The following is an 18,756-nucleotide window of genomic DNA, read 5'->3' as shown; positions in this document are numbered from 1 at the left end:
GCGCTTAAAGGGAGGAGCGGAGATTAAGCATGGCTTGCGATGGGCGGGGTATAATGTGGCTGGGCGGGGTATAATGTGGCTGGGCGGGGCTACGTTACAACACTGACAGATGAGAGAGGCCGCAGTAGGAGCTGCTCCACGATGAGGTTCGGGCTGCTGCGTTAGTGACGGTGTGAGCTACACAAAGAGGGGTGAGTGAGCTTTTACTTGTACGACTGGCGGCTCTGTAACATCGTCAGTCTGTGAGATTCAATGATGTCATTTTATAATGGGGGAGATCTTAGAACTGGCTACTGCTGGACTCGATTTCCCAGCATTCTGTCATAGCCTAGTGCTGGAGGAGAGGGTGGTCAAGATTGTTCACTGCACACTGGCCTGTCTACATACTGATGGTGGTGATTGGGGTAGACTGATATAATATACATATAATACACAAAAGCCAAGAATATCCTGTAAATTATATCCTTATAAACGGTGAGTTCTGATGTCATCAGTTATAAACGGTGAGTTCTGATGTCATTAGTTATAAACGGTGAGTTCTGATGTCATCAGTTATAAACGGTGAGTTCTGATGTCATTAGTTATAAACGGTGAGTTCTGATGTCATTAGTTATAAACGGTGAGTTCTGATGTCATCAGTTATAAACGGTGAGTTCTGATGTTATTAGTTATAAACGGTGAGTTCTGATGTTATTAGATATAAATGGTGAGTTCTGATGTCATCAGTTATAAACGGTGAGTTCTGATGTTATTAGATATAAATGGTGAGTTCTGATGTCATCAGTTATAAACAGTGAGTTCTGATGTCATCAGTTATAAACGGTGAGTTCTGATGTCATTTCTGTCACATGACTCACTGAAACTTGTGTATTATAATAAATAGAGTACCCCCTCTTGTAAATTATAAGGATATTAGAAGTTACCTCGGAGTTCCATGACCTGTATAAAAGCATAAAATGGTCATGAAACTCCTCAGTAACTTATAATATCCTTATCATTTACAAGAGGGGGTGCTTTATTCACTATATATCCCCGGGGGCTATATTTTGGAGTGCTATGGTTAGGGCCACCATTAGAAATTACGGGGCCCCGCACCAGACCCCGCCCACTCCACATCACAGTTAAAATATCACACAGACATCAGTGCTAAAAAAGTAACCCCCCAAACAAACAAGTTATAAAAAGCTATTGATAGTCAGGGCCCCCTTATAAGTTTAAAAAAAAACATTGGCGCCAGGGCCCTCATAAAAGATTTTTTAAAAAAAGCATTGCTGCCAGGGCCCCATTACAAGTTAAAAAAAAGGGGGCCCAAAAAAATATTTTTTAAAAAAACATTGGCACCAGGGCCCCCCCTTTACAAGTTAAAAAAAAAATTGTGGCCCCAAAATGTTTTTTAAAAAAACATTGGTGGCAGGACCCCCCTGACAAGTTAAAAAAAAATTGGGGCTCTAAAAAATATTTTTTAAAAAAACATTGGTGCCAGGGCCCACCCCTTACAAGTTAAAAAAAATTGGGGTCCCAAAAAAAAATATTTAAAAAAAAAAACATTGGCCCCAGGGCCCCCCTTACAAGTTAAAAAAAATTGGGGCCCCAAGAATTTTTTTTTTTAAAAAAAAAACATTGGTGGTAGGGGCCTATAGAAAAAAAAAACCACAAATTGGTGTTCAGTACTTCAACTTCGCCTCCTTTCGTGACTTTTCGCCGCTTCAGGACTTAAAGGAAAACTATACCCCCAAAATGAACACTTAAGCAACAGGTAGTTCATATCATATTAAGTGGCATATTAAAGAATCTTACCAAACTGGAATATATATTTAAGTAAATATTGCCCTTTTACATCTCTTGCCTTGAGCCACCATTTCGTGATGGTCTCTGTGCTGCCTCAGAGATCACCTGACCAGAAATACTTCAACTCTAACTGTAACAGGAAGAAGTGTGGAAGCAAAAGACACAACTCTGTCTGTTAATTGGCTCATGTGACCTAACAAGTATGGTTTGTTGGTTTGTTTGAGATTACAGTGAATCCTACGATCCCAGGGGGGCGGCCCTTATTTTTTAAAATGGCAATTTTCTATTTATGATTACCCAATGGCACATACTACTAGAAAAGTATATTATTATGAAAATGGTTTATTTACATGAAGCAGGGTTTTACATATGAGCTGTTTTATGCAATATCTTTTTATAGAGACCTACATTGTTTAGGGGGTATAGTTTTCCTTTAAATTTCAGCTGTTTTCGTGACTTCGGGTCTTTTTGCTGCTTTGGGATTTCAATTTCGGCTGTTTTCATGACTTAGGGTCTTTTCGTCGCTTCAGAACTTCAATTTTGTCTGTTTTCGTGACTTCGGGTGTTTTCGCCGCTTTGGCTGTTCGGCACTTCCGCATTTTCGGCTGTTCGGAATCAAAAATGGCAGCAAATCTTTGGTGCTTGGATGGGGGGCCCGGCTCTTTCAAAAGTGCAGCACTGCCGGGCCCCCCTTCATGCCCGGGCCCGGGACACTTGTCCCCCCCTGTGGCCCTGGCTAGGGGGCTAGGGTTAAGTTGTGTAATATATATATATATATATATATATATATATATATATATATATATATATATATATATATATATATATATATATATATATATAATACACAAAAGCCATGAATATCTTGTAAATCAAATCCTTATAAACGGCGAGTACTGATGTCATCAGTTAGAAACAGTGAGTAGCGATGTCATTTCTGTCACATGACTCATTGAAACTTGTGTAATACAATAAAGTACCCCCCTGTTGCAAAATATGACGATATTGGAAGTCACCTCGGAGTTCCATGACCTGTATAAAAACACGAGTCATGAAACTCCTCGGTAATTTATAATATCCTTATAATTTACAAGAGGGGCTACTTTATTCACTATATATATATAATCCCTGCTGGTTCAAGGGTGTATTGTATGGCTCATGGTATCCACCTTGCTGAGAGTAACCACAAGCAGTCTCCTGTTCCAGTAAGCAAACAAGCTGGGATAGTGACATTCCTCGTCTTCATTTAAACCCAAATGTCTGTTATTCACCTTGTTTGTGGAATCTTTTACGAATTGCCTTTCTACATCCAAACTACGGGCCAGTTGGCTCCACTGGGAATTCTAGTGCCTCATCAGGGATAACTTTTCTGTTGCGTTTAAAGGGGGATGTCCAAATTGAATGATTTTTCTTCTTTCGCCAGTTGAATTCTAAAGACCCCCATACACGGTTCCGATAAAAGCCGGCGACAGACCAAGTCGTCAGCTTATTGGCCCGTGTGTGGGGCCATCCGACGGGTGTCACAAAAGTCGGGCAGATGTCGATCGGCAGGTTAAAAAATCCCGTCGGATCGCGGGCGCATCTTTTCGCTGATCCCCGATCCGACTGCCCATTTGGCCTCCATTCTGATCCGATTCCAGTATAGCTTAATCAGTGGTTTTAAAGCTATTTGTAAATGAAATTGCCAGTGTCCTTTGCTATTGATTTCACAATTTGCCTCAGTACCGTGACTCGCTTCCTCCAGCCAAGCTTCCTATTCCCTCAAAGCTGCCCACCTCTGTTATTCCACTTCTTCCCAGCTCTGTTGATCATGGAACATGCAAGGCATTGTGGGAAATGGAATCTTGGCTGGAGGAGAGCTGGCTACTGATACAGCATTGCAATGGCAAGAGATATCCTCTTTTAAATAGTACTGCATACAGTCCCCAATAATTATTCTAATATTCTCACCCTTTTCTAAAATAAGTTGGCAATTACATAACCGCTTTCTAGCTCCAACAAATATGTATTGATGTGCAAGTTGCTCTTTTATGTTGTAAAAATCACGAAACAGCCTGACTCGGCTTCTGTGCTCTGTTCAACAGATGAGGTTGCCGTGGGCACTCGCCTCACTGGATAATTGCATTTACTGATCCAAGGCACAGTGCTTGGGTAACAAGGAGGGCAGCATGAGTGGGCAACGCGTGGACGTTAAAGTGGTGATGCTGGGAAAAGAATCCGTGGGGAAGACAAGCCTTGTGGAGAGATATGTGCACCACCGCTTCCTGCATGGACCGTGCCAGAATGTGAGAGCATGTGTTGTCTACAATATTAGTGAATAATTGTATTAAACCAAAAGCGAAAGTAAACCGCATTCACAACCAGCCTCTGAGACACTACTATTCCTGGAAAGCAAACATTTATAGGAAGTCAAGCTTATGAAACACAATTGGCTTCCCAGTAGTAAGTTCCTGTCACAATGAAAACTGTAAAGTATGTTGTACTGGAATAGTGTAATAACAGGTGGCAAATTCTAATAACCATTAAATATAAATATGATATTTACTTGCTTGTTGTTTGAAAGCAGTTGTTTTGGATTAGTAGTCCTGGAGGAAACTTTGCACCAGTTATTACATCGCCCCTATGTTGCATTACAGCTCTAATCCTCAGGGCTTCTGCCGTTGTGAACTGTTACCCTCAGCTGTGAGACTGGAATGGCATACGCCTGACCGGGCAAGTTTCAGCTTGATACAGCTCAAGTGTGCATTTTCATGCTGCTAAAATTATTTTTAAAGGAGAAGGAAAGGCTAAAATTAAGTAAGCTTTATCAGAAAGGTCTATATAAATACACCAGTAAACCCTCAAAGAAATTCTGCTCTGAGTCCTCTGTCTAAAGAAACACTGCATTTCTTTCCTTCTATTTTGTACACATGGGCTTCTGTATCAGACTTCCTGTTTTCAGCTTAAACCTCTAGGGCACGGGCTTGAGCATGCTCAGTTTGCTCCTCTCCCCTCTCTCTCCTCAACTCCCTGCTGTAATCTGAGCTCAGAGCTATGAGTGAGCAAGAATATACTCAGGCAGGAAGTGATGTCACAGCAAGCTAATATGGCAACTTCTATCTTAAACAAACAATGAGTGTCTAGAGCTGTTTACTCAGGTATGATAAAGCATTCTACAGAATAAAAATGGTGTTCTAGCTTGCACTATTGTGGCTAATCTATTGGCAATAAACTACTTCAGTAGCTTTCCTTCACCCTTAAAGGAGAACTAAACCCCACGTTAATCAAAAATCCCCATCCCCTTCCATACGTTGGCCCCCTCACTGCTTTCTCCCTCATTAGTAACTCAGTGGAAAATGTATCCCTGTCGTGTACCTTGGCATAATTATGCAGAGTAGCGCAGCGGAGCTCTCCGGCACCATCTTCTGTATCTTCGTATAGTCTTCATTTGCTTCGGCAAGCTTTGGAGCTTTCCTTGCATGCGCAGTAGGCACGAATACCAGAATGGTCCCAACTGCGCATGCGCGAAAAAGCTCAGTGCCGGCGCTCACTTCCACGAGGAACCAGAAAATACAGAAGATATCTAGACCTGGCACTGACTAGACATGTCACTAATTGAAATGGTTCCCTAGAACTCTTATTTACCTGTACTTATAGGGGTGATATTTTGTATCATAATTACAGTAGCTTAAAAGTAAGCCTCCCCACTTTATATTATTCATTTATAATGATGTTGTTTAGAGTTAGATTAAAGGGGTGCTTCACCTTTACGGTAACTTTTAGTATGTTATAGAATGGCCAATTCCATGCAACTTTTTGGTCTTCATTATTTATTTTTTATAGTTTTATAGTTATTTGTCTTCTTTTGACTCTTCGCAGCTTTTAGATGGGCATCGCTGGCTTCCTCTAAAAAGCAAATGTTTTTATTACTCCTCTTTCCATTCAGGCCCTTTACTATTCATATTCCAGTTTCATATTCAAACCAATGCATGATTGCTAGGCTAAGGCCTAGCAACAAGATTGCTGGAATTGCAAACTGGAAAGCTGCTGAATAAAAAGCTAAATAACTCAAAAAAACACAAATAATAAAAATTTAATTAAGCCAAATTGCAAATTGTCTCAGGACATCACTCTCTACATCATACTTAAAGTTGTCTCAAAGGTAAACAACCCCTTTAAGGTTCAGTTGAACACATACAAGGTAAATGCCGCAGGTAGAATTACTAATAAGCTTGGATGTATGATATGGAGATGGTCAGATGATTAGTTATCAGCCCCACAGGAAATAGACTTTTTTAAGGCAAAAAGCTGGAAACAGTCAAGCAACACTTCCTGCTGAGTCTGACATTTTTATTTGTTCCTTAAAATTAGCTGAAGCATAGTAAGGGGATAGACAAGTTTGTGTTTCCGCATGAAATAAATTGTACATTGTGCAAACCTATAGCAAAAATAGGTTTAACTGGAATATACTGGTAAATGACTTGTGTGCTACTGTATGTGTTTTATTCCTTTACATAATAATAATATGATTATAATCTTCAGGCCTGTAAAGATTCCTACAGAATATGTCTTTCGTCTCAATTATCCATGTAAAAATATTCTCATCCATTTGATATATTTGATTTTCATAACTTTGTTTCAGACCATAGGAGCTGCATTTGTTGCCAAAACGATGTATGTGGAAGGGCGCGGTCTAACATTGGGAATATGGGTAAGCATTTTGTACCTGTATAATAAATGAAGTCATGCCAAGCACAGTTGTGATGTCCCTAAACTCGTATGTTTCCAGGACACCGCTGGGTCTGAACGTTATGAAGCCATGAGTCGCATATATTACAGAGGGGCCAAAGCTGCTATAGTTTGTTATGGTAAGGATTTGGTCGTTTTCTGCACTGTATATAATGGCTGTCCTTGAGTGTGGGTGAGTGTGTTGATCCTGTTATAATAATTTTGAAGAACAAAGCAGCACTGGTTTGAAAAAAAAAATGACCATCGGTCTTCTGCTATGTTCTTGCTAATGCTAAATTTCAACCTGGAAAAAACATGACCTTTTTTAGAAGCTTATACCGAATTCCTAAACCCCTTGTGGAAGACTAAGTTGTCACCAACCCACTTAGATAGGGACTTACTAACTAGTAGCAGTCATGTGATGTGCTTCTGATAATTTCTCCCATTCTAGATCTCACGGATGCCAGCAGTTTTGAGCGAGTCAAATTCTGGGTGAATGAGCTGCAGAACCTTGAGGAGGTTTGTCCAGTAAAATCCTTAACTTAGGAACAGTAACACCAAAAAAAAGTGTTTTAAAGTAATTAAAATATCATGTACTGTTGCCCTGAACTGGTAAAGCTGTTTGCTTCAGAAACACTACTATAGTTCATATAAACAAGCTGCTGTGTAACAATGGCAGAAATTGAAGCACAAGTTAAATAGTGGATAACAGATAACACCATTATGTTCTACAGAGCTTCTCTGCCTTTTCTCCTTTGAATGGCTGCCCCCATTGCTACACAGCAGCTTATTTATATAAACAATAGTAGTGTTTCTGAAGCAAACACAACAGTTTTACCAGTGCAGGGCAACCCTGCATTATATTTTTATTACTTTAAAACAATTAAATTTTTTGATGTTACTGTTCCTTTAATCGTAGTAAAATATCCCTATTGCATTACTAATAATTATTTATCGGATCTATTTATATTACCAGCACTGCCGGATTTACATTTGTGGCACCAAGAGTGACTTACTTGAAAACGATAAAAGCCTGCGTCAGGTGGACTTCCATGATGTCCAGGATTTTGCCGAAGGTAGGCTTTTCTCTTCGTTTTGATTGGGCGTCTGATGGAATGGATAGAGAATGAGGACCACCTATAATTGTTCTTCTTTGACATACAGTAGCACTAAACTAAAGGATCCTAAAGAAAACAATTAGCTCACTGTTTTAAAATGAACAAACGAGTTTCTTGAGCTACAGTTGTCCTTTTTAAACAACCAGAGGATACACAGTACCCATCACTTCCATCCCATGTTTAACAGGGCAGCAACCACTTATAAGATGCAGATAAAATGCCCACTGCAAACTTCTTTGATGGCTATCACACAAATCCACTGTTTTTGTCTTCTCCGCTTGCTTGCATTTGCACTACAATGTATCTTGTGGTTTAGTACAACTACACTTTATTCTGCTGTATATTGATATATTAGTTTTACTGGTGAAGGTATTGCCAGCATTGCTTACTTCGGACTTTATGCAACCACATAGGCAGCAACTTTAGTCTCATGTTACAGTGCTACGCAATATGTTGGCACTATATAAATACATGTTAATAATGTTAGGAGTTCTGGTTATTCAACATTTGGGGTAACATATTTTACCTGTCCCTGGTTAAGTGGATCCTACATACATAACCAGATTATGTATATACAGGCATTATATTGTTTGGTGTGCAATGGACATCTTGTCATGCATTTATATACATTTCCAAACTAGTGTCTGTGTGTATTTATTTAATGCATGTGTTTTACGTATGGATTCTTCCATGACACGTGGTCGTGGATGTCATATTTTCTCTCCATCAAAAAAAAATGTATTCTCTTTAAACCTATTTCTTATGATGATGTGTTTGCAGAGATTAAAGCTCATGTCTGTGAGACATCTAGTAAAACTGGGCAAAGTGTTGGTAAGTAAAGATATCTGCTTTTTACATTGTTTTGGTCCTTTTTTTTTGTTTATTTCCATTCCTAAAAATGCACTTCTATTGGGTTAATGTCATCTAGTATCGGCATTTTAAAAAGTAAGCCGAATCCCCCGTAATTTCGGCCTCCAAAATCCTTAAAATTCAGGAGGAGGCCTGGGTCGAAATGTGACCAAATTGATAAAAATTGTAGGAAGGGCTAAGCTCTGCATTAGGGAAACATTGCATTTGTGTAGTTTGTATAAAGTCACATCTCATTAAGTTTCTAATGTGCCAAGAGAGACCGTACAGCTGTGGGTTGCATCATTCTGTGCTGTGTTCTGTAAATAAAAAGGGGTTTCAATTGTTCTGAAGTTATTCAAACATAATATAGACCGTTTACATAGTTCTGTTTCAAGAAATCTTCACCTATTAATCCACAGATATATTTTTACAAAATACCTTTAACAATCATTTTGTTAGTTCCACTACAAACTTCTTTAATGGCTATCACACAAATCCACTGTTTTTGTCTTCTCTGCTTGCTCTAAGGGTAGGGGCATACTGGGCGATTCGCCTCGTCTTTGCAGCAACCAATCTCCCTGAACGCCTTCCCTCTGTCTTGCGACGCTTCGTATTCTGAAGTCGCCCGAAGTTGCCTCACAAGGAAAATTCGGGCGACTTTGCAGTACAAAGCGCCGCGTGTGCCATGCCGCAGGCGACAATCTTCCCGAATCGCCCAGTGTGCCCCTACACTAAGCCAGTGACCCCCAACCAATGGCTTATGAGTAACATGTTGTTCACCAACCACTTGGATGTAGCCTAAAAGCAAGTGCTTATTTTTTAATTCCAGACTTGAAAGCAAGTTTTGGTTGCATAAAAACCAGTTGTACTGCCAAACCGTGCCTCCTGTAGGCTACCAGTCCACATAGGGGCTACCAAATAGCCAATCACAGCGCATATTTTGCACCCCCAGGAACTTATTTCATGCTTGTGTTTCCCTCAAACTCTTTTTACATTGGCATGTGTCTTACGGGTCAAAAAGGTTGCTTAGGGACCATTATAAGGGAAGGTATCAGTTTTCACTTTGCATTGTCTGGGTATCATTTGCTAACTTATCACAATAACTCATAACAACCAATCAGCAATTAGCTTTTATATGTCTACTTCAGAATGCAGATGAATAATCTAGATCCACTGGGGCTCATTTATCAGAACTGGGCAAATTTGCCCATGGGCTGTTACCTATAGCAACCAATCAGTGATTAGCTTTTTAAAGCCAGCTGCAAGAAGAACAATGAATGCAGCAATCTGATTGGTTGCTATAGGTAACAGCCCATGGGCAAATTTGCCCAGTGTTGATAAATGAGCCCCACTGAGTGGTTGGTCAGAGGTGCTGTTGGTGTATTCTGTACTGTAACTGCAGTGATCCCAAAGCTCCCAAACTGCTTGCTGCAGAGTGTGGAGCTTTCAGTGGGTAATGACATGAGAAACAGTATTTTTATTATGTGTAGTCTCTTTTATGCAGGCTATACTTCTAGAAGTGACATGTAATATAGCTCTAAAGGTTCATGGTATATAATCTCTTGAAAGTATTTTTCCAGGATTTTTGTGGGTTTACATCTGCCCATGTTTGCTTTTGGCCTAAGCATTTAACTGCATGTGAAGGGGAAACAATGTGACATGACCCGGTCAGCACTAGAGTGTCAGGTGTATAGTAAGACTGTAAGCTCTTGTATAGCCTCGACACTAGAAAAAAAAGCTTTTTACAGACCATCTGTAACGACATTTCTAACTTATATGTGTTTTTTATATAGCCACTTGTTTTTAGTTACCCATTGCAGTGTATTTCATTCTGACATCTGTCAGTCCTAAGATAAAAAACTGATTGATACAGAAGGTAAAGAGGGCCCTGCTCAGTGGAGCTTGCAATTTAAATTGATTGATTTAGGCACAGTGATCTATGGCTGGTTGACAAGGGCCAAACCCAACTTCTGCATCTCCCATTCACTTGTATAGGAAACACCTGAAGCATACAGGCAATGTTTAACTCAACTGGGAGTCTTGGGATGTGTTTTGAGCACTTTATGTCCTGGGAGAACACAAAACAGAGCATATGCTTTTAATATACTTTTTATCTTCCCACTTTTCACATTCTTACATAGGGCCCATTTACTCTTTTTCTGGCGATACTAAGTCAGAATCAGCACTGGAAAACAATAGATCCATGTGTACCAGGTACAAGCTGAAAAAGTGACTTTTCCAAAATGGAAGAAAATAATTATTTTGTTTTAAAAAGTTCATCTCCTTCACTAAACTGTAGGTGTGGTTCTGCCCACCCCCAAAACAATATAACCACTATATATATATATATATATATATATATATATATATATATATATATATATATAATATATATATATATCACTATATATATACCACTATATATATATATCACTATATATATACCACTATATATATATATATATATATACCACTATATATATATATATATATATATATATATATATATATACACCACTATATATATATATATACCACTATATATATATATATATACCACTATATATATATCACTATATATATACCTATATATATATATATATATATATATATATATATATATATATATATATATATATATATATATATATATATATATATATATATATATATATATATATATATTATATATATATATATATACACGAGGCCGAAGGTCATGGAACTCCGAGGTAACTTCTAATATCCTCATATTTTGCAACTGGGGGTACTTTATTTATTATAATACACAAATTCCAGCCAGTAATGTGACAGAAATGATATCAGAACTCACCGTTTATAACTGATGACATCAGAACTCACCGTTTATAAGGCTATAATTTACAAGATATTCATGGCTTTTGTGTATTATATAGTGAATTAAGTACCCCCTCTTGTAAAATATAAGGATATTATAAGTTACCGAGGAGTTTCATGACCATATAAAAACGTATAATATCCTTATAATTTACAAGAGGGGGTACTTTATAACACACAAAAGCTACGAATATCCTGTAAATTACGGAGCTTAGTGATGTCATTTTTGTCATGTGACTAAAACTTGTGTATTGTAATAGATTAAATATCCCTTGTTGGAAAATATGAGAATATTAAAAGTAATCTCAAAATATTTATGATGACATATTTGGGTGTGTACCTTTTTTTTTTTTTTTTTTTAAAGGTATGAGAACAAAGTATCATATAATATTGTAATATTGTTATATTTTGCCATAGGGGTACACTGTTCACTATATATTCACATCTTAGTTGGGATCAAGTACAAGGTTCTGTTTTATTATTACAGAGGAAAAGGAAATACATTTTAAAAACTTGGATTATTTAATTATAATGGAGTCTATGGAAGATGGGCTTTCCGTAATTCGGATCTTTCTGGATAATGGGTTTCCAGATAATGGATCCCATACCTTTACTATAATATTTTCACATTATTTTGCACAATTGTGGGGAATATATATGATAGCATAGGATGGATAACTTTTTACAAGGTATGAGAACACTAAGGTACCTGTACTTGTCCCTTCTGTTTTTATATGGCCCTGTTTGGCTAATCACAGCAAGGAATAACATCAGAGCACATCCCTTGGTTTTTAGGCTGTGCCTCCTTCTGGCTTCTCATTAGAAAAGTATCATACAATAGTGGTCGGTTTAAGAAAGGTTATAGCCAGGGACTGGTAGACAGCGGCAGCTTAGGTTTGGCTAAAACTATGAGCTGAGCAAGTAACACCTTGGGAGAAACTAGGAAAGCAATTTATACCTTTATAATACACAAAAGCCATGAATATCTTGTAAATTATATCCTTATAAACAGTGAGTTCTGATGTCATCAGTTATAAACGGTGAGTTCTGATGTCATTTCTGTCACATGACTCACTGAAACTTGTGTATTATAATAAATAAAGTACCCCCAGTTGCAAAATATGGGGATATTAGAAATTACTTCGGCCTCGTGTTTTTATATGGTCATGAAACTCCTCGGTAACTTATAATATCCTTATATTTTACAAGAGGGGGTACTTTATTCACTATATATTTCCATGCAGCACAGATCTAGGTAAAGAAACATAATTCTGCCTGGAACTGAACATTGCCAGTGTTCCTCTGATTAGTATTTTCTCTTTTACAGATGAGCTTTTCCAGAAAGTAGCGGAGGACTATGTGAACTTTAATTGTACGCAGAGTCCAACGGGTGAGTCACTGACATAAGTACAAGTTATATGGCCCACAGCAAAAATCCTTTAATAGACCGTTTCACTGAATCCTTCATCAGAATTACTGCTTCACACTCTGGGGCAGATTTATCAAAGGTCAAAGTGAAAATTAGAATTAAAAAAAATGTGAATTTCGAGCTAATTTTTGTGTACTTCGACTAGGGAATCGAATTTGAAAAAGATTCGAATATCGAATGTACTGTCTCTTTAAGAATTTGACCTTGACCATTGGCCATCTAAAACCTGCCGAATTGCTGTTTTAGCCTATGGGGGGGCCTCCTAGAACTTATTTCATACCTCCCAACTGTCCCGTTTTTAGAGGGACAGTCCCTCTTTTGACAGCTCAACCCGCAGTCCCTCGATTGTACTGGAAAGTCCCGTTTTTCTTTGCACTGAACAGCCAGAAAAAGGAACAAAGTTTCTAACTTAATTGGCTTTTGGCAGAGAGCCCAGAACAGCCACAGCTGCATATAAGATGCTTTTGTAACAATTTTGAGATAAGCAAATAAGTAATTGTAACAATATAAGATTACAGTTCCCTTGGGAAAAGTTAGACTCACAGCTTAAAGGGCAATTCACCTTCATTACTGTAATAACCAGCAGACATGTGTTCAAACTTTTATAAGCTGCCAAATTTTGTAACATGAACATGGTAATTAGGGGGTGTGGCCACAAAATGGGCATGGTCAAAAAATTTTCAACGCGCTCCGCTGACCAACTTTTTCGTCCCTCTTTATTTACAAAATGTTGGGGTTATGCTATTTGGAGTCAATTGGTGGACTATGCAAAATCGAAGTTTTTTTTGGAAAATACTTTGATTCGTATGATTCGAATGCGATATTACTTAGATTCTTACAAATTTGAAAAAATACCGACTATTCACCTGCAAAAAAAAACATACATTTTTTTTAAAAATACATTTCGGTTGTTTTTTTTGAATTCGAATTTCGAAGTTTTTCAAATTTGAAATCAACCCTTGATAAATCTGCCCCTATGTATATGATGCTACTTGTGTACACATATCAGTATATTCATATACAAAAATGAAGCGCAATGGACTAACCCAGAAGGAAGGAGTTCCCTGCCCCAGGACTTCCACCATGTTTGGACTCCCAGCTGAGTAGTGTCACATGTAGTGCTCTTACAGGTGTCGGCTTGGCATAAGCACAGAAATAAGGTATTTTCCCAAAATTTATCTAGATCCTCATTATATAGAAATTAAGGGCATTTTCATACTCTTTATCCCATGCATGAATGGTGACCACATGCAGACAAGAAAGCACCAGTGGGCAGATTTATCAAAGATCAGATTTCAAATTTATGTGAATTTTCAATTTTTTTTTTCTCTAATAAATTCGAATATACTCACAACTCGAATGGGAGGTTAAGAAAAAACTCTGTCTAAAACTCGAATTTTACAGACCCGAAACTCGAAACGATTTAGACTAATGCAACTAAACTTGAATGTCAGAAAGGCTATTTACATCTTCAAACGGGTCACTGGACCTCTGCCATTGACTTCTACATGAAATCGGCAGGTTTTAGGTGGCGAATAGTCGAATTTGAGGGTCCCAGGGTCAAGGTATGATAAATCTCGAATTCGAGTTTGGATTATTCCCAACTCGAATTTGTGATTTTCAACCAAAAATCCAACTCGAAAATTTGAATTTACAATTCGAACCTTAATAAATTGATGACTGTTTTGGCGAAGCAGGGCAGCCATGCATGGTGCTTATCTTACTGCATGCACAAAGCTGGACAAATAGTACACCCAATCCATACAAAGCCAGAGCCATACATAGAAGCAGCTATCAAAGGATATTTGTCTTACTGTAGTAGTAGTTGCTTTACATATTATCCAAAGAAAGCTAGAGCCATACAGGAGGAATTGTACACTTGAACAATGAGACCTTAAAGTAGACCCGTCACCCAGACAGAAAAATCTGTATAATAAAAGTCCTTTTCAAATTAAACATGAAATCCAATTTCTATTTTTTATTAAATCATTCATAGCTGTTGTAAGCTCATTTAAAATTCTCAGCTGTCAGTCAAATATTGTCTAGCATAGAGGCGGGGCAGACAATTACTTTCACTTTCCATTCAGCACTTCCTAGATGTCACTGCTCTCTACACATTCCCCCAGTCCTCTTCACCATTTAATTGTGTAGCCAGGGCATGGGGATGGACATCAGGTCCCTCATTCTGGTGCACAAACAAGATAATGAGATGTTGCAAGACTTGTCTTAATAACAGTGTCCACAAAATGGCTCCAGCCTGCTTGTTATAATTATGAATTCCCAGACTGAAGAAAACAATATTCAAATAATTTATATAGTGTAATTAAAATTCATTTTGCTTGACTAATGTGATAGAATAGGATTTTGAATAATTTTTTTGGGTGACGGGTCCCCTTTAAGTTTATTTTAAAGGAAAACTATACCCCCCAAACAATGTAGGTCTCTATTAAAAGATACTGAGTAAAACAGCTCATGTGTAAAACCCTGCTTCATGTAAACAAACCATTTTCATAATAATATAGATTTTTAGTAGTATGTGCCATTGGGTAATCATAAATAGAAAATTACCATTTTAAAAAATAAGGTCCGCCTCCTGAGATCGTAAGATTCACTGTGTACACATACAAACCACATGTAAGGTCACATGAGCCAATTAACAGACAGAGTTCTGCCTTTTGCTTCCTCACTTCTTCCTGTAACAGTTAGTGTTGTAGTATTTCTGGTCAGGTGATCTCTGAGGCAGCACAGATAGAGTCACGAAATGGTGGTTCAAGGCAAGAGATGTAAAAGGGCAATATTTATGTAAATATATATTCCAGTTTGGTGAGATTCTTTAATATGTCATTCAATTTGATATAAACTATCTGTTGCTTAAGTATTCATTTTGGGGGTATAGTTTTCCTTTAAAGTAGGAAAGTAGGTCCTGAGTCTGACACTGCATTACCTGAACTGACCCATTTCTGTTACATAGGTCCTTATATCTCTTGAACTGTAAAGTTATTTCTGTGCATTTCTTCTGTTGTTCAGATTTGAATGTTAAAGGAGAAAGAATATGACTAGAAATGCTGTATTTTATATACAAATTATGCTGCACTAGCCCAGATGTTCAGCAACCTTACATGAAACAATAATGATTTCTTCTTAATAATTACAATTGTGTGCAATTTTTGTCTTGTAGAGGAAAAAGGTGTTGATCTGAATCAAAATTCCGCAATGTACTCCTGCTGCCATCACTAGGTGCCACGTGCACCCACTTACATCTCAGACTGCCTTTTTTTGTTCTAATGTTTTTTGCAAGAAAAAAAACATTAGAAAATTGTATTCTTCATTCCGGTGTTTAGGAAAACGAATCTGTTGCCAAAATATGCCTACTGCTTTAGTTTAGTTGCTCTGTGGCAAACACCTTTTGATGTACATAATAAAGAACTCTCACTGGATACAACCAACTCAGATTGGCTGAGACTTCTCTAGGGTCCTGTATATATAAATGATGTACAAATTCCAGACTGCTTGTTGTGACATGCTGGAAATTCAGTCAATTTCATGTATGTTAAATAAAACAACGTTAATGTATCTACCTTCTATTCTTTGTGCCATTTAAAGCTCTTTTGTACAGAAACTCTATTTTATGTGTGCCAGTCATTTACCCCTGGATTTCTCAGTGGCTGGTACAACAGGTATACTTTATATTAGCAAAGCCTGTTTGGTGCATTTCTGCTGCTGGTTCATTGTGGTACCTGGGCCAGATACAGACACATACAGGCCCGGACTGGCAATCTGTGGGTTCTGGCAAAAGCCAGAGGGGCTGCTATAAGGTCCCATAGAAAGTCAGTATTTAGTGGGCTGGTTTGGGCCTCCATGTGGGCTGATTGGGCCTCTGTGTACCTGAAATTCCAGGGCCTAATTTAATTCTCAGTCCGGACCTGGACACATATGTATATTTGCTACTCCGGAATGAATAGTTGATAAGATATTCCATCGGCTGCAGGACTGACACACAAACTAGAGTCCTGCGCGGGTCCATTATTTGGAACCCGTACCCGCATTCTTACCCGATTGGACCCACTACCTGACCCGACCTGCAATTACCTTATCTGCAACCCGGACCCGCTGACCACGAAGTGATGTCATTGTAAACCGGAAGTGACATCATTGGAAGTAGCCGTGATCAGAAAAAAGGAATAAAAATCACTATTGAGAAGACATGCAAACCCGCAGGACCGCCAACCCGCGTCTATACTGATAACCGGAACTTCTACCCGCAGGTTTTTGCAGGTAACCCCCCTGGTACCCGACCCGCTGCAGGACTCTAACACAAACTGTATTTGGAACTGTATTTGAGCCTTTTTATTAGCCCTCACAGATACTGATTTAGCAACTCCTTATCGACAAGACAGCTTATTGGCCAATGTGCAAAAGAAACCTATGACCTACTCACCATTATCTTGTAGGAGCACAATCAGATATAAATCAAGCTGCATTGAAAATACCTTTAGATGAGATGATGTCCTCTCCCAACAGACACACCTAATATAATGTGGTTGTTGACTGGAGACCTCACTAGATGAGTGGATCTCCGTGTGTATCACCAGCCATATACTTTATTGAAATTAGGGAATATCATAAAAATAACATTATAGAAAAGTGCCCGATAACCTAAGAAAAGTTTGATGAAATAATGTTTTGTAGGCAAATGCATACGTTGTTCTGATAACCAGACAGGATTTGGCTTTTTTCAGCAGGATTCGGCTGAATCCTTTTGCCTGACCGAACCGAATCCTAATTTGCATATGCAAATTAGGGGCAGGGAGGGAAATCGCGTGGCTTTTGTCACAAAACAAGGAAGTAAAAAATGTTTTCCCCTTTCCACCCCTAATTTGCATATGCAAAATAGGATTCGATATTCCCCCCTTTCTTTTGCGAACAATTCAGGGGTTCTGCCAAATCCAAAATAGTGAATTTGATGCATCCCTAGTCTTTTTACAAATTAAATTCCATTTAAACCATAGTGGTTGAAGGATAACACTCTCCCGTGCTTGTGTGATTTCCTCCAGGTACTCTGGTTTCCTTCCATGCACCAAAACATACAGGCATATTCATTGGCTCCCTAAAGGGGCGGTTCACCTTTAAGTTAACTTTGTGGATGATACAGAATGTGTAATTAAAAGCAACTTTTCAAAATGCCTTCATTGTTTTTTATTTGATTTTTTTTTTTTATAGTTTGCTGCCTTATTCAGACTCTTTCCTGCTTCCGAATGGGGGTCACTAAAAACAAATGCTCACGAAGACTACATCTTTCTATTCAGGCCCTCACCTATTCATATTCCAGTCTTGAAAGCAATGCATGGTTACTAGAATAATTTGGACCTTAGCAACCAGATTGTTAAAATTGCAAACTGTAGAGCTGCTGAATAAAAAGCTAAATAACTAAACACAAATAATATAAAATGAAAACCAATTGCAAACTGTCTCAGAATGTCACTCTCTACATCATACTAAAAGTTAAATTAAAGGTGAACAACCCCTTAAGCGGGAAGCTCCATTGGTTCAGGGGCAAATGTGAATGATACCCATGTCTATGCTGTAAAACATGCCAATGCTACCTAAAAAAGGGGAAATAATACCTAACATACAGGCAGATTAATTGGACCTGATAAAATTGACCCTAGTGATGGGTGAATGTAATAGAAGGACCTTTGATTGTAAGCTCTGCTGGGGCAGGGACTGATGTGAACGCTGTATAATCTCTGTGGAATGTGTCTGGACTATATTGAATGAATGTTAATAATAAAATAGCACCCTGCATGGTTTGTACTTTTCAGCTCTTAAAAGACACACATATGTAGTACAAAAGTGCTGGTTTTCATTCTCTGATGTATGGTAAGGTTTTTGTGGTCCTTGCATCTTGTAGCTGCCACAGATAATATCTGAATGGCCTGATATAAACTTCCATGTACATTTTCCATTGCTCTTTCTGCTGAAAGTCAGATTATTTAATACTTTTTCACT

The 18,756-nt window shown here is 38.1% G+C and overlaps 1 protein-coding gene across 1 annotated transcript; it reads left to right on the top strand.

Moving 5' to 3' along the window:
• The first annotated feature begins 147 nt into the window (after positions 1 to 147).
• rab24.S (RAB24, member RAS oncogene family S homeolog) lies at positions 148 to 16,320 on the top strand. The gene is given in 9 exon segments (NM_001091134.2): positions 148 to 191; positions 3,873 to 4,073; positions 6,410 to 6,478; positions 6,557 to 6,635; positions 6,947 to 7,014; positions 7,472 to 7,571; positions 8,394 to 8,444; positions 12,646 to 12,708; positions 15,926 to 16,320. Coding segments are annotated over 8 exon segments (606 nt in total). The 5' UTR covers positions 148 to 191; positions 3,873 to 3,956; the 3' UTR covers positions 15,985 to 16,320.
• The last annotated feature ends 2,436 nt before the right edge of the window (positions 16,321 to 18,756 follow it).

This window comes from Xenopus laevis, chromosome 3S (assembly GCF_017654675.1).
Source record: "Xenopus laevis strain J_2021 chromosome 3S, Xenopus_laevis_v10.1, whole genome shotgun sequence".
Classification (NCBI taxonomy): domain Eukaryota; kingdom Metazoa; phylum Chordata; class Amphibia; order Anura; family Pipidae; genus Xenopus; species Xenopus laevis.
Note: the sequence above shows the minus strand (reverse complement) of the source record. Positions and strands in the feature narration are given on the sequence as shown.